Source organism: Aplidium turbinatum, chromosome 2 (genome assembly GCF_918807975.1).
Source record: "Aplidium turbinatum chromosome 2, kaAplTurb1.1, whole genome shotgun sequence".
NCBI lineage: Eukaryota > Metazoa > Chordata > Ascidiacea > Aplousobranchia > Polyclinidae > Aplidium > Aplidium turbinatum.
The window spans coordinates 42,970,840-42,994,827 of NC_137473.1; the positions used below are offsets into that span (position 1 = coordinate 42,970,840).

Below are 23,988 nucleotides of genomic sequence, written 5' to 3' on the forward strand. Positions count from 1 at the left end.
TCCATTCTGTTGCTCAGTGCCAAGCAGGAGTTCGATTCAACCCCATTTTTAAAAAGTCTTTGATATGACCGGACAAGGTATCAAACCCATGCCTACCGATTCAGAGGCGGAAACGTAAAGTTCACGATACAACAGTGCTTATTTACAGAAATATTTCGAACTCTCGAAGTGTTTCATTTGGATACAAAATTACTTTTTCGTCTTGTATCTTTTCTGGATTGAGTTTCTTGAGAAGAGTTTTGTTTCGAAACAACGCAATTTAATTCGACACAAAAATTTTCGAATGTGAAATTTGAGTGGTTGGATTGGAACTTGGCCATATAATTTTTTTCGACGAATTGTACAAATTATTCAAGTTTAGCCGTAGCCTATCTCAAAAACGTTTTGAAGCGTAATATTGTTTCGATCAAGACATAATGTTTTGCTTTAAAAGAAGGTAGGTAGGCCTACAAAAGAAATATTTTGTCTATTGTTTTGGATAGCTTACTTTTACCTCTAATTTTTTATAGAAACTTTAAGTGTTTAATTTTTGTGATTGAACTATCACAATGTCATTCTTTCCTTGGAAGAAAAAACAAAAAGATTATACCCCTAAAGTGCTCTCTCAAAAATCAAAAACAGAAACCGATGAGCAGAAGTCAAGACCAATCCAAGATGTTAGTACCCGGCTACAGGTGAGAAATAAAACAATTCATCAACAGTTTTAATAACTTTTCAAATGGCATGGAAGACGTTCAACCGTCCCACTGGCCGCAGTTCAAAACCATTTAAACCCTGCCCTGCATCAGCCAACAGCATTGCTCATAACTTCTAGCTAATTAAAAATGGTGCTGACAAGAAATACGAACTTTAAGTAGCAGACTTTGGAGTGCCCGGAGGTTGATAGCGTTTTACAAACCCCTTTTTCTTCCCAAGAGCTGTATACGGCGATCCAACAACCGAAATGTGGCAAAGTTCAAGGACCCGATCACATACCACCAGAGTTCCTAAAACACTGGGGTCCTGCATGTCTTTTATGGCTGAAAGACTTTTATTCAATCTGTCTCAACCGCAACACAATTCTTAAGATATGACCGAAGGCCAAGTGTGATTGCCCTACCCAAATTTGTTGTGTTTTTTGGCCTATTACATTTTATTTTATCACGGTAAGTCATTACTTTTAGTACAGCGTTAATTTCGATTCGAAACGTAATAAAAAGCTTAAGTTTTGGAACTTTGATTTTTAGGTTTAGCTATAAAGAATATGCTCTTTAGTAATATCCCATCTGTTACTGTGCAATGTGCATGACGTAAAACCATGTTATATTAGTATCACAGTATGATGTGTGTGAATACACTGATATTATCAGTTCCAATTAAACATTAAGTTAGAATTCAAATGCAAGTTCACAACGTGTGTGTGAAATTGCTCAATTTTCTTTTCAATCTTGGAAATCTTTATTGAGTATTTCGCTACGATTACCTCACTTGATAAGCAATCAGTTATGCAACAACAATAAAAACTGCACGTAAGGCACCACAAGGCCAGCTCTCCTCAGCTCTACCTGTTGGATGGATTAATTTTAATTTACAGACAACAACACTTAAACTGCAAGTGAAATCTTACATCGATGGTTTAAAATTTCTAAGCTGCAATAAAGTTTCTAGATCATTTGAAACATTTTCTGATCACTTAAAACATTTTAGCGTCAAAAAGTTAAGGTTTTTAGTTCGATTTTTCTACTCTCCTTATAACGTTGTTTGAAACTTAAATGTCTATAGCCTTTCAATATGCATATGCCATAGAATGAGTTTGTAAAACTTAGTTGTTACTTAGTTAGCCATAGGATAAAGTCCCTGCATCAACCATTTGATTTTATTAGAAGGTCAGTTCATGACTTTTTCCAATGAGCGAAAAATTTGTTTTCATGATTTGAACAAAAAGCTTCAATAAACTGTTTGTACTGTAAATTTTTTTTATTTGTTTTCATAAAGGTTTGTTTTGTAACTCAACAGGTTCTTGAAAGAACTAATCGGGAACTGGAACAACTACTGAATGAACGTGAAAAGAAGATTGAAAAACTCCAACAACGTTTGGATACAGCAAACATGGTGAGAGCACACCTCGATGTTCTCACAAGTATTGATTACTTAGTCTTAGGCATATAAATTTATTAACCAACTATTCGAGTGATGACGCTATATTTTGTGATTGTATAAAACTTTATTGATACGCTGGTTGGCCTATAGCCTACATGTAGTGCATTTTAAACTTTGGGGTCATTAACACTTTCAAAAGAAAAAAACTAATGGCAATTTATCAGTTTAATGACTCAAATAATGCAAAATTATATTCACAAAGTTGCTTACTTTGGCATGCAACTAGTATTTAATAATTTATCAATCACATTTTACGACCATTGTATCGTTCTGTATCATATTGATATTGATAGTCTTTTTCTTCTTCTTGTGGCTTTGTTCCCATTTCAAATGGGGTCGCCGGTGTAGATTACAGTCCTCAACATCACTCTGTCAGCAACCTCTTCTTTCATTCCCACTATTTCCATATATTCTGTCACACAATCTCTCCATCTTCTTTTCGGCCTATTTCTCGCTTTATTTTATCAACTTCCAATTGTCTTATTTTTCTTCCATCATAATCTTCGTCTCTCCTTAAGACATGACCCAACCATTTAAGGCGTGCCTCTTTCAGCTTATTTGATAGTCTACACATGTAAAAAAAAGTTCCATGTCAATTGATTTAATAGCACTAAAGACAATGACAGTTCAGTTTTCGAAACCGTTGTAAAGCATGAGTTTTGTATTTATATTGTGAGCTCGTTGGGCTCCCACAGCAACAGTCCTCCCCAATTGCTCAGTTGGTTGAGTACCCGAGTTTGTGTACAAAGAAATCTCAAGGTCAAGCAGCACTGTTTCGGTTCTCGGAGTGTGCACTTAAGCACATTTATTTTAAGGATTGCTCTCAATTCAGCGGCATCTAGTTGATGGAATAATTCACAGCCAACAACACTTCAACAAACGGAAACTTCATTGTGTACATTTTGAGGACCAAGTCTGTATCAGAAGTTCGAAATCTTAACAAATAGCTTATGCGAACCTGCCAAGTTCAAGCCCACAAAGAGATTTCCCAGTCCGGCCATTTCTCAAAGATAAGGTTTTACGGTATAAAGGTGTGTGGACTACCATGTCCGATTGAACGTTTGCAACGCAATTGGTCTTTTTTTCTGAAACTTTGTAGCTACAAATTGTTCATTCAGCGTTAAACGTAGGCTATTGTAGTTATAAATCTTTGTGTAAATATTAATTGTGTAAATATCAAATGTTTAGGTAAATAGAAAATATTTGATGTCATTACAAAACTATCCTATATAGAAAAACAATTACGCAATAGAGCCAGGGGCGGATGAAGCGAGTAGCCTTAGGGAGGGCCGGAGGTGGAGATTTCAATAACACACAAGATGTGCAGGTCTACTACATTAATCCGACCTTGCCAAAATACTGTGAACAAAATTATTTTTCTGTGTTTTAAGGAGGGCGATCCCCCCAATTACCTCTCTAGAACCTCAACGCAATAGAGAATACTGTATACTCTAATAAACAACCAGTTTAAAAACTCATTTGCTCGATGCAGTGTAGTTGAAATTTACTTGAACGTTGGTAAATTCATTATATGCTTTCATAAACTTCATTATGTTTCAATTGTACAGGATTTAGAAAAAGCACATCGACAATGGGAACAACAGTTAAAAAAGAGCGACAACGAGATCGAAACACTTCAAGAAGCTTTGGTTAAAACAAACAAGGTTTGTACTCCTCACTTTGCCACACAATTCCATTCAACCACCTGAAATTGTCATACTAACAAAAATATTGTTTCCATTGCTTTAGGTAAGTTGAGTTGAATCTGTATTGTCGGACTGAGTAAGCCTCGAAAAGGTTATTCCTAGTAGCTTCGCATACTTGTACCGTAGAAGCTTTGAAGTAGGTTGTTTACACGCAGGCTCGATTACCAAAATTTACAGAGTAAACTAGTGGACCTCTATCCAGGTGCATCGCCACCCAAAATCACGCCGCTCCCGCCGCCGCGGGTTATGGCAGGCCGGTTTTTTGAAGTCTCTGACCTGCCTATGTTTATTGTGCTTTTTTCGCCGTGTCATTTAATTGTACCCGAACGTTGTCGATGCAAATAAAACAGTTCATCACCGTCCGATCATTGAAGTGATATTGTCTGTGAATTATTCCATCTTTTAGATACCGCTGAATAGAGAGCTGTCTTTAAAATGTCTTGCTAAAAGCGCACACTCTATGGGCTGAATCATCGCCGCTTGATCTTGAAATTTGTTTGTGCGCACAATTGGGCACTTGACCAACTGAGCTAACGAGGCAAATTACTAGCCATCAATTGATTTAAACATGCATACATTTCTGTATGAAGGTTGGTTTGAAGGTTGGTTATGAAGGTTGCTAAACCAACCTTTATACAGAAATGTATGCATGTTTAAATCAATTGATGGCTAGTTATCGATATTATCGCCCCGATAGCTCAATTGTTTAAGCACTCAACCTCGTGCCCGAAGAAACCGCAAGAACAAGCAACACTGGCTCGACCCTCCGGGTGTGCAGGTAGTCCGCCCTGATAGCTCAGTGGTTGCGCGCCCAGCTGAAGATCACGCGGCGCTGGTTCGACTCTCGGGGTGTGCGCTTGAGCAACGCATTTCAGGACTGCTCTCCATTCAGCGGCACCTAATGAATGGAATAATTCAACAGGCAACAAAACTTCAACAATCGGAAAACTTCACTCTGCCAATGTCGGTAACCGGCATTGCGTCAAGAGCCTCTACAAGTAGCGTATGCGTAACTACTAGAAATAACCAATCAAGGCTTTGTCAGCCCGAGGGTAAAGATTCAAAACCAACCAATAAACAAAATAACACACTTAAAACGCAATAATCGAAGGTATGGTACAGTAGTAACAACACAGCAAGAACGTTAGATCGCAAGAAAAATTAGTAAGAACAAAGAGATGGAAAAACATTGTACGAACGCAAAAAAAACACAAATGAAGAAGAAAAACAAAAAACATATAGGCTATGAAACGAATTTCATTCCACGCTTGAGCAATGCATTTCAGGACTGCTCTCCATTCAGCTGCACCTATAGTGAATGGGATTCCCCAGCAACAACACTTCAACAATCGGAAAACTTCACTCTGCCAATCTCGGTAACCGGCCCTGCGTCAAGAGCCTCTACAAGTATGCGAAACTACCAGGAATAACCAATCAAGGTTTTGTCGGTCCGAGGATAAAGATTCAAAACCAACCAACCGCTTGAGCAAGGCATTTCAAGGAAAGCTCTTTATTCAGCGACATGTAGTTGTTGGAATATTTTACAGACCTCAACACTTTAACAACAAGCCGAAATTTCACTCGGTTAATCTTAGTTACCGGGTGTTTGTCAGTGGTTCAAAGCTTCTACAAGTATAAGAAACTGGTAAGATCAAGATTTTAAAGAAGTTTTCTCAGTCGAGGATAGAGATTCACACAATCAACGTTCTTGAATGCGCCACTGAGTAGTGATATTTGGATTAATCTGTTACATTAGCCGTAAAGATACAGCGTGATGATAAAACCTCACATAATGATGCAATAGTTTATTGAAGGTGCGCCAACTGTAAACTATTCAAAACTCTCGTTGACATTCGCTGGCGCATTCAACCGCAAGGGTTGCGATGAAACATAAATGTTTAATTGTGTTGTTACCAATGTGTTTATTGAATTAATTTATACAAAGCAGACGGAAAACCACAAACCTGACAGACCAAGAGGATTTGTAATAAGACCTCAGCAACCACAACATCACAAACAAGTGAAAAAAACACAGAAAACGAGAGAACAAAGAATGTTTTTAGGAGAGGTAAACAAGTTGTTTGTTTTTATTGTGTGTGTTTTCTATAAAAGTAGATACATTTCAAAAAAATAATTTATACGTCAAAAAAATATAAGTTGTGATGTTGGCTGTTGCGATTAGGATGTTGTAACGTATGCTGGCATCAGTATCAATTCAAGATTTTTTGAGATGAAATGATCTCGATTTGTTCCGTGTCATTTAAAATTACCATTTATGGAAGTAAATTTGGTCTTGTTATCTTCTTATTTAAAACATGTTTTGAACAGAGCTCTAGTGGAGACCAAGTGTTATCATACGTACTACCGTCTTCATCATTATGTTCATGTTCCTTCCTCGTATTGAGGGCTGGATGCAATACGCCATTGTTCTCGACCATGAGCTGTACTACCGTACTGTACCATGCCATGACTGTACAATAAAAAAAACTTATTTTCTCGTCTACGATGCTCTGTAATCAACAATTGGACCAACGATAAAGTCTACCTTCATCTTTTATGCAGTCTTCAGCCTGTAATCAACATTAGTTACAGTAAAACCATTGCATGTTTGTGCTATGTTATCATATTTCAATACAAAAACATTTTTAATGCTACGTTCGATATCATTAAGGCATGTGATTTGCATGAAGAGCCAACTTTTTCAGGCAATCCTAAACAATGACTTCTTGAAGCATCTGAACAGAGAGCAAATCAAGGAAATAATTGACTTGATGCAACGGACTGTACCATCCAACCATACTTTCATCAAAGAGGGAGCAATTGGAGACAGATTGTATATTTTGGAATCTGGCGTTTTGGAAGTGACGCAGGTGAATGTGATGGCTTGAATATGCACTTGGTGAAAAACCGAGATCATTGATTTTCTTAGGAGGTTTTTTTCTCCGCTGAGACACTTCACTTTATGTTAAAATACGTGCTTCCAATGCAAGATTTCATTCTCTTCTTTCGTTCTCATTATCAACTGGATTCCCCTGATGTAACGGTATGGTAATGGTTTAGAATTCAGATATATTCTCTTTTAATTCCATTGTGCAACTTTTATAAGTTACTTTTCAAAACTATGGTAAAGAGATTTTTTAAAAATAAATTGACTAAAGGATAAATAACACAACATGTGCCGTCACGTTTCTGTATGAAATTCTTCAATTCACTAAGAAACTAGTGTTGAAACAGAAAACCAGCGAAACATCGCTCTTTCTACCCTGATCTGGTTAAGGAGATTACTCACACTTGTTGTACCATTCTACTCCACTGTTTTTCAACTTTTTTGAGCCAAGAAACACTTTATGCATTAAAATAATCTTGCGCAATACCAAACAAAATTTTATAATTCAAGTACAAGTAGAATTCGCCTATAGTGACTTTGGCTATAGTGACACTTCGCCTATAGTGACACCTGTTGCAAAGTTCCGTTTGCAAACCATATGTTTTGCATAGAAATGACTTCGCCTATAGTGACTTTGTGTATAAGAACACTTTGCTTACAGTGACACCACATTTCTGTACCTTGGGCTCAAAAATTTCCGTATAAGGACACTTTACGGTGTATTTCCAGTTTAAGTTGGAATCATATTTTGTCCTTATCAGCATTCGCCAGTTCCCAGCCTGCAAATCCATCTTTTTACATTGATTTAACGTATGCAGAGGTTGAACCATAAAGGATTGATTTGCTGACTAGGTTTGAATTAAACCAACATGGGATGCGCATGCGCAGATACTGCACAAGTGACGTTATCAACGACGTCATCATTCGTCTACAGTGACACTTCGCTTATAGTGACACTTTTTCCGCGGTCCCTTCAATTGTCACTATAGGCGAATTCTACTGTAATACGAAACCAAGGAAGTTTCAAGAAATATTTGATTAAACTACTATTCAACGTTTTATAGGCAGAGAAAACTTTTTCTCAAACTGTTGAAAATTCCATGATCAGATCACCGCTGCAATGCGTGATGGAAATCTGCAAATAAATCTCCATCAGGCATTGCAGAGGTAACCTTTGATTGTTACCATCTACAATGCCTGATGGAGATTTGTTTGCAGATTTCCATCAGGCATTGCAGCGGTGATCTGATCATGGAATTTTCAACAGTTCGAGAAAAATTTTTCTCTGCCTATAAAACGTTGAATGGTAGTTTTATCAAATATTTCTGGAAAATTTTACAATGATGTAGTAAAATATACAAATAAACCACAATTTATACACTTTCAGTTTTTCTCAGTGCGATATCAAGGCCTGTTTGGATGAGCACAAATTTGATATTCAGGCAGGAATTGCAGAAGACAAACGCGAAGCTCTTACAGTGTTTATTTTCGACCGGTGTGCTATGGAACACTTGTTAAACTAATAAACTTCTTGCAAAACACCTGATGATCTTTCACGCAATAAGCCTATTAGTCGAAAATTACCTACACGACATGATCATGGCGTGTGAAATAGTTAGGCTATTAGTGTGGGACAGACAGGGCCTCTGAGAGAAATTTTCACTGGGGGTACGAAGAGTCATTTCGGACCCCCCTCTCACTCCAGGCCCCTTTGTCTTGGGAAAAACGTGTGATGTTTGCTTAGGCGTATTGCACACCATACAACATTTTGCTGCAGAATTGGACATCTGTGTGCAATAATAGTATCAAGCTGCAGTAAATTATTCTTTAATTTTAATAGACTATATGTACAATAATACTGAATATGAAAGAGGATAAATATGTAATTTCCCTCATGATATAGGCCTACCCTGCCCTGCTGCCAGATACGATAAGACTGAGCATCATAAAATACAAGTTTATAACAACAGAGAATGGCATTGGCCTACCCTAGATTAAATTCTATTCCCATGCATCTGAATAATGACATAATGTAAGGTGTCGCTCCGATAGCTCAGTTGGTTAGCGCGTAACTTCGTGAACGAAGAAGCTTCAAGATTAAGCGGTGCTGGTTCGACTTTCGGAGTGTGCGCTTGAGCAACGCATTCTAAGGACTGCTCTCCATTCAGTGGCACCTAATAGATGTAATAATTCCCCGGCAACAAGACTTCAACAATTGGAAAATTCACTCTGCCAATCTCGGTTACTGGCCCTGCTTCAAGAGCCTCTACATCTACAAGTATGCAAAACAACCAGGAATAACCTATCAAGGCTTTGTCAGTCCGAGGATAAAGATTCAAAACCAAGTTTGCCCCTTTTTTCAAATAGTTTTTTAAAAAACACAAAAAAGCCCAAAAACATCCGGGTATTAAAAAAACTACCGGTTTCTCAACCCTGCTTTTGCTACACTATGCCTTCCCCCCCGGACAGGAGAATAACCAACTTTTATGATTTAATTTAGGGTGTTTTTAACAGAAGATGTTTGCACGTAAAGCATTAAGTCACCGCTTTGGACACCTAATTTCTTTCCGGGCTCACAAGGACTAACGAATAACAACTTTTATGCTTGAATTTAGTCGTATAGGATAGTTTTTAACCAAACATTTTTGCGCGTAAATTATAAAATCACAATTTCGGGCCCCCCAACAATCACAAGCCTGGGCCCTCAAGGGTACACCGTACCCTCCGTACCCCCCTCTCGTAGGCCTTGGGGACAGATATAGCCTACGATCTTTCATTATCTGACACCACCATTACATTTCAACTCTTGGACCAATTCTTCGGAATAAAGACAAAATTTTTGTTTGTAACTATTAAATAATTTTTAAAGATCAAGTGTTTGCGATTGACCCATTGCCGTGGGCTTTATCTTTAACAGGAGGGACGTTTTTTGCGCAATATTAAGCCACCATCGGTGTTTGGGGAACTGGCTCTTCTCCATCACAGCAAACGAACAGCGACAGTGACGGCAAAATCACCAACCAAAGTATGGATGCTGGAACGAAGCACTTTTCTAGACATTATGATGAGGACAACGAAAATGCAGCGAAAAGAGCTGATACAGGTATTAAAATGCAGCGAAACCTGCCGCAATCAGTAGTTTACAGTGATGATTGCTTTCCTTTAGTTGGTCAACACTCCCTTTGCATTAAAAGTAATCGGCTGCTTGGTAAGCAGCCTACAAATGAACAGTGATGTGCATACAGACAAGCCATATTTACATGTAACCATTGTATCGTGTTTGTACTGTTTAAAATTTATGGTTACTTTCACACCACCACAGTTTTTTAAACCGATGATTTTCGAAAAACGCCAAAAGCAAAAGCAATAAATGGGTACTCGAAACGCTCTTTTTAATGATGGCCATAAAAATGTGATTTGATTCAAATTTTTGTTCATCAGGTTGCGTTGTTATGGCGTAGAAACAAGCGTTAAAGCGTTTATTTATTGAAATAGTGTACTGTATGGTATTTTATTGCCTTACCCAATCTTGCATGCTGTTAAAACTCTACAAAAAAAAGCAAAATAAAACAGCTTCTAGTGTAGATACGTTTGCAATTTTAAATATGTTCAACTTTAAAGTTTCAATACAGACGCTGCATACCGTTCCTTTGCTGCAAAATCTTGAGAGCAGCAAACTTGCAAAGCTAACAGAGGTTTTGGAAGAAGAAATATTTGAAAAGGGCCAGTACATCGTCAGACAAGGAGAAGTTGGAGACATCTTTTATATTATCATGGAGGGAGAAGTTGATGTCACTGAAAAAGGACAAGAAAAAAATGAAGAATCTTTTATTCGAACTTTAGGAAAAGGTTCATACTTTGGTGAAATAGCGTTGCGAAGTGAAAGTGGAAAGAGAGGAGCAAACGTAATAGCGAGAAGTAAAGTTCGATGCATGACATTGGACAAGAAGCCATTCCATTCCCTGATTGGAAACATGGCAGACAAGGATTGGAAAGATGTCTCGGTTACTACAGGTATTTTTTCGAATAGGTTTTCTTTTCAGTTCTGTTATTCACTGGAAAGTGACTATAGGCAATTAACACAGATTTCCACTTTGATTCAATTAATCTATGAAATTTTTTCAAATAATCATGATGAATTTTAATGTTACTTTTTGATGCAATTGTCAGATTTTTTTCAGTTCATTATATCAAATAGTGCATCACAATTTGTTTGTTCTATTAGATCCCAGAATGCCTGAGCGACGGATGCTCTCCCCGGTCAAGAATTGTACTCTCGGAGACTTTGACTTTGTGGGCGTTCTCGGAATAGGAGGCTTTGGTCGAGTAGAGTTGGTCTGTTTAAAAGAGAAACCAACTCAAAGCTTCGCCCTTAAATGTATGAAAAAGGTAAAGTTGCCAGCATGTTTTTTTTTAAAGTGTAGCCTACCACCTGCATTTAAGTGGCCCATCATTGTCCTATATACACTTTGGCATAGCAGCGGGTATCCACTGAACAAAACGCAACAATGCGACAAAACGTTTCATTTCCAATATACTGTTGGTGAGGCATTATTGGATATTTGATTTGAAAGGCCTTTAGATTGAATTACTGCAATAGTGCAACGCAGCCTACAGCAACAACCAATCATAAATTTTTAATTTTGGCAGTTTGAGATAAAATAACTTGTTACTGTCAGTACAATTCTTTATACAATTTAGTCATTCATGAAACAACAGCAGTCAGTTCATAGTATTCCACCAGCATATGTGCACGTGTACAGACATAGGCCTACGGCCTACGTGTAATCATGTAACGCTCCAAGGGGAAGTAGAAATACGATGTTGAATCTCAAAGTTTTCACAAACGTTTACTTGGTAATGCATTACTCAAATTTATTGTTTTCCTTTTTTTTTTTTGAATTAGTGCGCGATTTTGTTTTAAACTGCTATTTTTGTTTCAATTTTGGTTTTATTACACTGTAGTGCTACTTGGTTACGTAGCTATTCACTGCAACATACTTATTTTTTTAAATCGGCAACATCCTCTGGATAGTTAGTCATTACCTGACATTTTCCTTCTTAAACATTCAATCAGGTTTGATTTAACCCTATCTGTAGCGACTCGGGGCTTTATGAGGACGCCCCACACTAGTAGTGAAATATTTCACAGAAGGAAATATGCTAGAAATGTGAAATTTCTTGACTTTTAGTCTTTATTCTTTGCAAATTTTCTAAACCTATAAACTGGTAATTTTTCTACCTTCCTGCTCTTCACAATAAGCATTTCGTCTCAGGTGGCTAGACATTTCGTGCAATGCTAGATTATGTTAATGTCAGTGCAATATAAATGTTTATGCAATTACTTTAAAATGTAAAAACGCCTAAAAATGGCTTATATTTATGAGCAAAAGTAATTCTTTGTTTAGTTTAGCATTACTCTATGTTATAATTCAAAAATTTCAATTTTGGAGATATTTTCGGGAAAATAGAATAAAAACCGACTTTCCGACTTTTTAAATAAATTTGTTGAGTAAAAATTTAATTTCTATACGCACAATACACATGGCTATTATCTTGTAAAATATTTTGGCTCTGTGATTTTCATAGCTCCCGTTATTAGCGATTAATTAGCACGGGGCGAAGATAGCCCTTGACGTGCTTTCGCGTACGAAATCAGCTCGTATTAAGATAGGGTTAAATAACTTACGAATATACTCAATACATTTCACAATAACCTGGGTCACATTGTTAAAATAGAAATATTTCATTATTTTTATTTAGCCAACTTAATGAGCTTTTTTTTTCTTCTAACAAGTAAGAATAATTTCTTCTTCGTTTTCGTAGTCTCACGCAACGAAGAAGTAAGAACTGAGAAGTTGTTAACTACTACTCTATATTTAGACTCATATCGTGAAAACGAAGCAAGAGGAACACATCATCTCAGAGAAGCAAATCATGCGTGACTCAGATTGCAGATTCATCGTGCAGCTCTACAAGACATTCAAGAATGATAAGTAGGCTACGAGCCTGTTCAATGTTGTTAGATTACTTTGTCTAAGATAAGATACAGCCGATCAGTGGCCAATAAAAACTTTTGGATAAAGAGTTTGGTTGATACACCGGTCGATTACTAAGACTACAATTACGACATCAACAAGCTGGCTTACATCACCATCAACAAAAGCAAATATTCAAGCTTTCAGGTTGTTGGTTCGTGGCTAAAATATGGATGAAAATTAGTTTAACAACAAAACCATCTGCTGGTCAACTAGGTATGTTTACATGCTGATGGAACCCTGTCTGGGAGGAGAGGTATGGGCAAAGTTAAGAGACGATGGATACTTTGATGAATCAAGAACACGTTTTTACACAGCCTGTGTCGTGGAAGCGATCGAGTATCTCCATCTTCGTGGAGTCGTCTACAGAGATTTAAAGGCAAAAACAAGTTTCAGATGTATTTTAATTCACAGTGAATATAGTTTTAGTAATTGTAATGTATATAGGCTATAGCTTAATTTCTATTGTAAAATTTCGCTCACAAACCGCATTAGAGTGTTCAGATTTGACTAGTTTGTTCAAATTGTATCAACAATCCTTCATGAAAAAGCAACAAAGAATATATTTGCATAAATTCTCTTTCTTGACAGCCTGAAAACTTATTGCTGGATGAGAGAGGATTTGTAAAGATTGTCGACTTTGGATTTGCAAAGAAGATTGATCGAGGAGAAAAAACATGGACGTTTTGTGGAACTCCAGAATATGTGGCTCCGGAAGTTATACTGAACAAAGTAACGTGGAAGACTGGTAGATTTAATAAAACTTTCCAGTTTGCAAACTATGTTTGTTTTAAATAAAGTAAACAATATCACACCAAATCAGAAGAATCAGTTTATTTAAATACAGAGCTTTCGCCACACAAGTGTGGCTTCATCAGTATAATCTGCAACAATAATAAAGAATGAATTACTATTAAGTTAATTATAAAATTTAATGAAAGTGTTAAAAAAGTAGATAATATAGTAAAAGAATAGAAAAGATCAAATATTATACATAACTATAAGACTTCAGGTCAATACATCAGATAATAAGATGATAATAAACATGTAAAAATTCAAATCTATTAAAATTGTAATTAAAGAGAACTTTCAATTATAAAATTAGCTTCTACGTATTATAGCTCCTATCATTTGTCCGACTTGCCTGACTTCTTACGATGACATAGCCTACACTATTTTTTGTTGTTGTTTAAATTATGATCAGTTGGAAGCAGCTGACTGGATAACCAAATGTTCTTTTGCTGCTCCGAACTAATCAGATTGAATTATTCAACACTGAGCGACTTATGCTTTCCTCTATGTTTATGAATTGTGTGTTATTGTAATGTAAGCCTATTGTGTACTGTGTAGGCTACTATTTTATAGCATTTGATTGCCAAATAAAGTGATTTCTCTCTTTCTATCTCTTTGCCATACGAACAACTCTATATATAGTCGCAACCATGGCCATGTCGCAACATACAAAAGTAAGCCTATCGAAATTTTCAGTATCAAACGCAAGTCTGTATATTAAACTAGTTCTTTAAGATCGACGTATTTCTACTATTACGGTAATACTAGGAAATAAAGAATTTGCCTCTTCTAATCGAAGTGATGTTAATCGTCATATTGACGTCATACGTTAAACTCAATGTCGTGGAATATATGGTTGTGCTCCAAGTAATTGTACTCGCAATGCAGATTTCCACCTACACATGGCCTTTAAAGACAAACAGATGAAACAATGATTGTACAATTGTTGTATTTTTCAGTGAAATACTGATTATTCTAAACAATGCGTCAATTACTTTTTGTGTATTCTTTTAAGGGCCATGACGTGGCAGTTGATTATTGGGCGCTTGGAATCTTGATCTTTGAGATGTTGACTGGGGATCCTCCGTTTAACTCGTCAGATGCTTTAATCACCTATAGACATATTCTTCGAGGTATTGATGCCATAGAATGGCCGGTAAGTATTTCAATAGATATAACTAAATTTTTTATCACAAACTGGGATAAAGTTATAACTTAAAAAAAGAAACTTGGATTTAATGAAACTTTTTTCAATAGTCGTAGTGGCCAGTGAGCCTATCAGCTACAAGTTTTTCTGGATTTAACTTTCTTTTAGCAATAAACAAGTGCTTTTCAAAACTACATACAGTAGCCCACTGCGTTTATTTTAATTCAATTTTTAGCTGTTTGTGAGTTTTCAATAAGAACCGAATCAGTTCGTCCTATTATGTGTTTTTATATGAGTGTTTTTTCTTTTTTAGCAAAAAGTTAGCAAACCGGCACAGAATTTGATTCGGAGACTGTGCAGGGAAAATCCAGCGGAAAGAATTGGAAATTTACGGAGCGGCACCATTGACATTAAGAACCACCGTTGGTTTTCAGTGAGTCTGAAAAAATTAATTAGCATAGGGGCGTGTTCTTAAAAGACTTATAATAACAACCCATCAACAGTTCAAAAATACGCTTTGTCATTCGAAAAAGCAAAGCATTATTGGGTATTTTGTCTACACTAGGCCGAAAGTATTAAAAATTTCCCTATTAAACAAATAGATTTGAGAGTAAAGGCTTTATATAAAAACGACTTTCTTCTCTAAACAATTGCTTCAGTTCAGTTTGTTTTTATGTTTCGGACCACCACAACAAAAAACAGTATATGTCAAGCATAAGAAGTCTACAAAAAGGGAACAATTACCTGCTTAATAATTGCTTATTGAAAATAAGATGAAAATTTTTACAATATCTAGCGCATGGGTAGTATTGATTTTCTAACGTTAAAACAACACCTAATTTAAGAAAAATTATGGCTATTTAGCTGTCATTGCACAGGGATTTGATTGGATTTCGTTGAAGACTGGAACCTACAACGCTCCTTATGTGCCAGAGATTACAAGTTCGACTGATTTGAGAAACTTCGACACATTGGAAAGAGATGAAGAAATTGTAGAAGAAGAAATGTCCGGTTGGGACAAAGACTTTTGATGAAGTAGAAGCAATACAGTGATGGACCCACGTTATCAAATTTTTAGGGCATGATTTATTTTTGTTTTGTTTATTCAAATACCATATTTTTGGAACACCGCACTATGCTTGCTAATTATTGCTGAACGTAGAACGCAATTATTGTCACTCGGCGTAGCGTACTTTCCGCTGTTTTTTAGATTGTTCGGCCAAATAGATATTACACCCTTTTTTCGTGACTCTGTCAAATTTGAATGGTGCTCTTATCAGCACTACTTTATAACAGTAGGCTACATCTGGACGAAATGAAAATGAGTTGATCAGCTTTAAAGGCATACTAAAGGAAAATTTCAAACCGGAATTAAGCATTAAAATGAGTAAACTGAACATTCAAGAATACATTTCAAAAACAATTACCCAAAAAAATTTGTTTTCAATGGCGCTGGCAAGGCCCAAAGTCCAGTGTTTCATTTATTTTCATTTTTTTCAAAATGACCAAAACGTGCAAACACAGCTCAAGAATACGTCATAAAGTCCAGCAATAACAAAAGCCACGTTACCACATCTGATGTTTTGAGCAAACTGTCTGCTGTTTTGATGTTGAAATGTGCTGTTTTGATGTACATACATACATAGCCTACAGTCAAATCGCCCGCAGGAACAATTATTGCGTGATCGGTTGATTGCTAGACTTTATGACGTAGACTTTATGACGTTCTTTACAGTCGCACGCTTCGTTGCTCAGGCCAATCTCGTTTTGAAAGCTCTGACAAAAGCACGCGCACAATGGTGGTCAGACCGCAATGGGGCAAAATTTTATTGAAAATCGTTTTATGGTAGCATGTTAAACACAAAGAACGTGGAAAATCGCCAAGTCAGGTTTTTCCTTTAATACCCCTTTAATGTGCTTCAAAATTAAGTAGTTTCACTCTAAGTCTTTAGTAATATTTTTTGCTTCTTTATTGACTTTTAACGTTTCCAAAACCCACTCCAATCCTTTGAAACAAACTGACCCTTTCGCACTGAAAGAAACTGCTTCACCATGTAGTCTGCTTTCGTTCCTGCAGGATGTATCCAAATATAGCGAGCATGTTGTATGTACCTACTACATTACAATACAAAAGACACGGTAGATAATTGGATAGCAACTTGATCTCAAGCAATGCAAATACACTGACCAAAAGAGTCAGTTCACCAGTCCTCTGTGTTTTAAAATTTAAACCGCAAAGCAAATGAGGTGTAGAGATGTATTGTATATAAAAATGTATACTGTTTTGTTAGAATGTATTATTGCCACCTTGAATCATACGTTTGGGACGAGTTTTGCCACCTGGGTACAGCCACCTAACCGAGTGGAAGGTCTGCTCGTCATGGATGATGAAACAAAAGACTGGCTGCTCTCTAGCAGCCTTCCGGTGTAGTACGGAAACATCGTGAATATGGGGTGGTAAAATTATAGACCCTCGGCCTCAGAGGCTTACACGACGACCACGGTAAGGGTTTAACAAAGATTTCAAACATGGGGTGGTTTTAGAATAGGCCATTTAAACTTATTTGGATCTCTCTATGTGTTGTTCACCAAAGCCCAGTATTTTTTAAGGATCTATTTTTAAATAAAAGCTTATCAGCTTTTTTGTTTTTGTTTTTGCACGAATTACTTTTTATTTGTTTTGTTGGTTTACGTTTTATACAGAAGCCAGCCATTAAAAATATAGTGAAAAGCTATTTTTGTAGTCGCTTTTTTATTTATCGTTCAGTATGCATACCAACTGTAGAGTGTAAAAAGATCAGTAAACTGAAATTATCCATTTCAACGATAGCTATCCATTCAGCGGAAACTTTACTCTGTCAATTTCGCTGACTGGGCTTGTTCTTTGGTGGTTAAAATTTTGATACTCTCCAAAAGTCTAAAAGTATACAAAACTTCTAGAACTAAGCCTTCAAAAAGACTTTCACAGTCCAAGGACAAAAATTCCTACAATTAAACAAAATATGAAATGAAATTATAAATACAAAACATGTTTGATTTTCTTGTTGTATATTTAGTTCCTGTTAAGTTACATTTATGCGGTTATCTCTGCACTTTACGTTCTTTTTGAGTACTTGCGTTCTTTTCAATTACGTTTCAGGCATGTCGTGGCGTTCCAATTTATTTGTCATTTTATTTGATTTCACTTCTAGTCAGCTTTGTTTAGTGCACTTATTATATTGCGTTAACAATATTGTAAATATGATAGAAAAATTACAAAGAGCCCTGTACCGTACTTAAAAGACTAGCTGTTGTAGAGCGACAATAAATAAACCTCAAAGAATATTATTATTGTCGTCATTCTTATCAAGATTATCGGCCTAGTGGCAATCGCCTTCGGCCCTGATGCTATTAGGTCTGAGTTCGATTCCATGTGGGTTCATACTATAATGACTACAAAACTAGAACCGATTGTGTTCTTTCTTGAACAACGCAAAGAGGATATGTGGGATAATAATGTGGTGACATCGTAGATAGAATACAAAATTAAAAACGAGTCGGTATTTTATCTGTTGCGGGGCGACAATAAATAAACAATAACGTTATGAGTGTAATAAACTAAGCTGGTGGCATAAAGGTCTACCATAACAATCTGCCAAGGCAAAATCTGGGTCTCAGATAAACCTCATTGACCAACGAATTAGCCGCCCGCAAAACAGCCGTGTGCAGCCTTTGTTTTCAGTCATGAAAATGAACGCTCTTGTACAATTAGAAATGGGCTATAAAAAAAACAAAAAAACTAAGATAGATAAAAGTGGTTGTGGGATAGATAAGGTTGAGGAATTGGGACTGGAAGTTGAGAATTTTTGGAGGTTGGTTCTTTTAAGTTTGAGGTTATAGAAGATTGTAGAACAGAAGGTTGGGAATGGTAAAAAGGAAGGTTTTTAATTTTGGTTGATTGAGGTTTAAAAAATTCCTACTTGAAGGTTATAATTTCAATAAATCAAAAAATTTGGAAAGTTTGTAGATGTAGGATATTTGTGAGTTAAAGAATTGGGGTTTTTGTGTTTGAGATGTTGAAAGAACGATCTTCTAAAATATCGACACTCGTAATCTTAAGTTACAACTCCCAAAAGTTTCTAATGATCTGTCTCCTAACGCTCAATTACAGAAAATCTCAATCTCACAAATCCATCACCTCAAAATTCTCTAAAACCACAGTCCCAAACCCATAATCCTTCAAAGACTTAGTCTCATAGTTCTTCTTGTTGTTTCATAATGTGTCGTTTCAACAAACTGTCATTCGACAAATGTCGTTTCGACAAACTGTTATTCGACCACCTGTCATTTCGATCAAATGTCGTTCGACTAACTGTCGCTTCGATCAAATGTCATTCGACAAACCGTTGTTTGGCCAACTATCCCTTGATAGTCCAATCCTAAGTGGTAAGGATGTGGTCTTATCGTGTGAAAACCACATTCAAGTCAGTGACTAAACAACATCATTAACCGTATCTGTCACTGGCGTAGACCTTATGGTCTCGCCCTCTGCTAATTCAGCAATTTCACATAGAAGCAGTGACGCTAGAAACCTGAGATTTCTTGACTTTTAGTTTTTTTTCTTGCCCCAACTTTTAATCCCGATTATGTTGGTATCGGATAATTGTGAAGTTCAAAATAAACCTTTTGTCACAGCCAGTTATAAAATGCAAGAAATTTCCTGATATTCAATAGCTTGATTGACAGTTTACTATTAGCGTGCGGTTTCATTTTGTGTCTGTCAGTCATAACACGACGGCGCTAAAATTCCATTCTCTACCCAGGCAGCAAAATCCGTCATTTTTACATTGATTCAACGTCGATTTTTCTGTCTGGGTAGGGAGTTGGTCTTTGACGCGTGGTCACAGCGGTAAACCATAATCTCTTCGTGGGAAAATTGTAACATAAGATTCCCAAATCCGTTCGTCTGCATGTAATGACAGAAAAATAAACACTCTTTTGAAACGTCTATTCAAAAGTGTATTCCTGTAAAATTAGCCCGCGGCTATCGAAAATGGGACGCAACACCGTACGCCTCTAAAACTGTCACTACAGAACAGATTACTTGGATAAAAGACGGAAAATTTGTCCAGCTAGCAAGCACCAAGCAAACAGTTAAACTTGCGACTGACTTCCAACAAACAATTTTACGAATGACCAGAATAATTTGCGATATCTCAAATGCACGTAGACAGTAACTGTGACGCAATAATGAAAGACAATTATGAAGTCATTCAAACAGGTGTTCAAGCGGCTATAATGCAATATTTCATCAGGTCTTACGACCGATGGTGCAATATTTGGACATTTTCTAGCAATTTCCATGACGTAAGATGCCAGCTAGGTTAAGTAGACCATAACGGTTTTATATGACGTTTGATTTGGTGAACAATTGTCTGGAACAACGCGATATGAGTCATTCTTTGCTGGCAGACATCAATTAGGAAGGTAATTTATTATTTGCGCAAATTGCTTTGTAGTGCAAAAAGTGCATGGAATACTGTTTGCACAGAAACGGAAAAACAAAATTGATGAAATTCTGTGTTCTATGCAAGAGGACTTTCAAAATAAAATGTGAACTGGGAAATTTGACCAAGAAATGGCAAAAATAGGTCAAAAACCGAGTCTTTATCACCTTTTCTACCTAAAATACACAATCACGAATATATTTTGCGAAATAAATTGATTGAAGTGATAGATAAAGCTTTTGACCAACGGCATACTTTTTCCCGTTGTTATTTGATATAAGCCGACGGAGTAATTAGCAATAAGAGAGACGTAGACCTGATGGTCTCGGCCAGTAACTCTTGACGCCAAAAGGAAGCAGTGACAGATACGGTTAAACACGATCTTCCCAGCTACGCATGCACGTGGAAATAATCTTTTACAAACGTTGTCGAGAATTGGTTAAGCAGCGAAAGTATCACTTTCAAGCCGAAATGGGAACAAAATCGTTTCGTTTGGTCAGTATCATATTTCGGTCAACATCGAATGTGCCGTACTGGTAAACTTTTTGCGATGTTATAACCGTAACATTGCAAAGTCATGCACAGTTATATTACTTCCACTTTCGTAGTTTAAATCTGGTATGTTTGCTAAATAGATAACAACTCTGTGAAACTGGCAGTCGATTTGCTTAAAAATAAAAAATAATAAATGAGGAAATATTTTTTAACATGGTATGTCAACACTGATGACGAATTAAAACAAACATCAAGCGCAAAATGCAAAAAAATTATTTCAACGGTTTGTTTGCTAACACACTTCATTTACTCCATTCTATTCGGAAACAATCTGTATCTTCCGAGAATTGAAGCTTTCAATCAAGGTGAAGGTCATTTAATTCGTTTTCTTTGCATGCTTAGAAAAAGAACTGTTTTGCTTGTACACACTCTGTGTATTGCAAGCAAAGAATTGCAAAAAGTTATCTTTCTTAGAGTAGCTTGTATAGCATCTTTAATTTTTTTATGTAAAAGTGTTCAAGTAATACCAAATTAAAAATGACAGGTCATTATACTGTTATTATTATCATTAATACCTCTCTTACACAAAGCAAATCTACATTGCAACCATAGAAATTCATTTCCAGGATAGGTAACCAATAATGTGAACTCACAAAAAAGTAATACATTAACCACTGCCTGGCAGTCTGCTTTGGAATAGGCTATGCTTGGAATATTCTAGATTATAATAGAAACAGGTAGCAAGGTGGTGGTAATTAAAAAAAGTTGTGAAAAACAAAATAATTATGTTATATTTCAGGATTAAAAGTTGTTAGGCTACAGTTGAAAAGATGGTTTTTTAATTTGTTTTTGAACCATCTTAATAATTGTTTTTCAGGTCTTTGGGAATAATGCTCCAGACCTTTAAACCTACGTAGATATTCAATCTTTTTCTTATCTATGTTTGATGTGCAACTCGGTAGGTGAATTTTTTGTTTAATTTTCTGTCGTGTGCTGTGACTACAAACGTTATTTAAGATTTCACACTATTCGGAGAATTCGTCAGACAATATATTGTGAGCAAATTTTTGTATGAAAACAACGCTTTCAAGATTAAATATATTGTTTAGAACTTCAGCTCAAGAACATTGAATTTACTGTAGGCAATTCAATTCAATTCAATTTTCTTTTTCTTTGTCAGAATGCAAAAGAAATGATATTGTGAAAAAGAAATACAGTAACAAAACCAACAAAAGGAAAGGGGGGCAAAACCATAATAGTTTAAGACGTGCATGAAAGGATCTAATATTGCGGTATATGCATCGATAAATATAGTTAAGCACGGCCACCAAACCTGATACTTTAAAACAAGTAGATGAATTAGTTAAGAATCAGTCGCCTCCTCGTTCCTGAAACAACTGGAGCGCCAATTCTTAAAGCAATGAGAACACGACTGAACCCAACAACATCACAAAAACAAACTAATACACACACACATATTGTGATTACGTAAGGGACTATCAAAACAAGGACTATTTACAGATTTTATACAGAAATAATGTGTTCGCAGCAACGATATTAAGTAGCCTATAGATTGCAGAACAAATACACAATATGGCAGCTCATTATCAAGATAAAATAGTTAAAAAAGCTTTGTTTTTTAAATTAATTTCCTGCACATGTAAGAGCATAAGAAGCATGATGATATAGCAGCGTGTTTTTGGTATTGCCAATAAGAGTTGAATCATCTTTTATAGCGTCAGTGAGGGATGGAGTGTTTTTGGTATCGCTAATGAGAGGTGGAGATTCTTTGGTAGTGCCGATGAAGGATGTAGTGTCTGAGTTGTTTCAAGCATCTTTTCCAAACCAACCTAAATAATAATCTTACGAAAAGTCAAGCGATCCTCTGAACGAACATAATAGCTTATAATAATCAGGGGGTAGTTAGATGCAAGCTTGTAGTAACTTAGTGATATATTCTTACCTGAAAAATATTAAATTATGCAATACAGTATAGTAGCTCATTCATGGAAGAGTAAAGATAATAATCATCATCCTTTTCCATTCGGGTGTAATATATGATAAGATATACATATAGTAAGATAAATCAAATATAGTTATTACTATCTGAAGCCTTTACAAATTGTTTCACCTAACGGATCATCAGAAGGTCTTATTCAAATAGAATTTTTATTATATTTAATATATTTAATCATATAGTAAGATATATTTAATCATATATATTTAATCAAATATATTTAATCATATAGTAAGATATGTTAATGTATAATATAGTAATATTTGTAGGATAAATTTACAAAAGTGGCATTTGGAAAGGCATGCTATACTGTATAGTGTATATACCAGAATTTGGTGCAACAATCAGTAATAGGCTACAGTCAGATAATTAAAGAGTTACAGCATAAGTTGTCAGAGGTTGATTTTCAGAACGCAAGTGCTTTTTCAGGTTACTGCAAAATATTGAAAAGGTTTCAATTTCAGTGATGGTTTTCGGGAGATTGTTCCACGCTTTAACTCCACTAAACTGGATGGAATGTTGAGTCTCTCTTTTGGAGAAGTAGGAGAGGAAAAAGTTATTGTTGCTTCTGGTTGATATTGAGTGCAAATTGTTATTAAGTTGAAATAGAGAATTAAAGCATTGGGGTAAGTGATTGTGTTTGAGTTTGAACATAAATTTTGCAGCTTCTATTGTGTATAGTTCGTCAATTGTGAAAAAATTATGGGATTCAGAGTGATTTGATTCATGTTTTGCAATCATTTTTATAAATTTGTTGCAAATCTTTTGAGGCCTACTACTTGTTGAGGTCCGTAAAAGAGAAAATACATCAGCTCAAATAAAATTATTTTTCCTGGCTGAAATTGGAGCAAGTGACGTGGAAGAGACTCTACAGTCTACTCCAGCAAAGGATGAAATATTTTAGTTTAGAATGAAATAAGGCGAAGTTCTGTATCTCATTCGCAGAGTTGAATGTTGAATGAGTTGAATGATTGTTTACAATCAATTTTGCAAGCTCTAAAAAGGGTGATTTTCAATCCATGTTCGAAGTTAAGTATTAATCCAGAGTTCGAATCCAAAGCAGCGCAAAAAATAACAGTTTGTTAAAAAATTAGCACATAACTTCCTTAATGAATATTAATAGTCAAGTCATCTGCAGATTAACAGTTAAAAACATAACCTGTAAGCTGTGTTATGTTTCCTTTCCATAAAAAAATAAACACACTAGAAATTTAATTTGTATTAGGCTACGACCTGTTTATGAATAGGCTACCTACTTTCCTAAAACAGGTTGCCAGAAAA

General features: G+C 35.9%; 1 protein-coding gene across 1 annotated transcript; it reads left to right on the forward strand.

Moving 5' to 3' along the window:
• The first annotated feature begins 548 nt into the window (after window positions 1-548).
• On the forward strand, window positions 549-15,740 carry LOC145764312 (cGMP-dependent protein kinase 1-like). The gene is made up of 13 exons (XM_082575930.1): window positions 549-674; window positions 1,996-2,091; window positions 3,708-3,803; window positions 6,551-6,715; window positions 9,650-9,835; window positions 10,365-10,746; window positions 10,958-11,121; window positions 12,616-12,728; window positions 12,987-13,149; window positions 13,362-13,502; window positions 14,578-14,718; window positions 15,023-15,142; window positions 15,588-15,740. Exons 1-13 carry the CDS (start codon window positions 549-551, stop codon window positions 15,738-15,740), a joined length of 2,046 nt encoding a protein of 681 aa, XP_082432056.1.
• The last annotated feature ends 8,248 nt before the right edge of the window (window positions 15,741-23,988 follow it).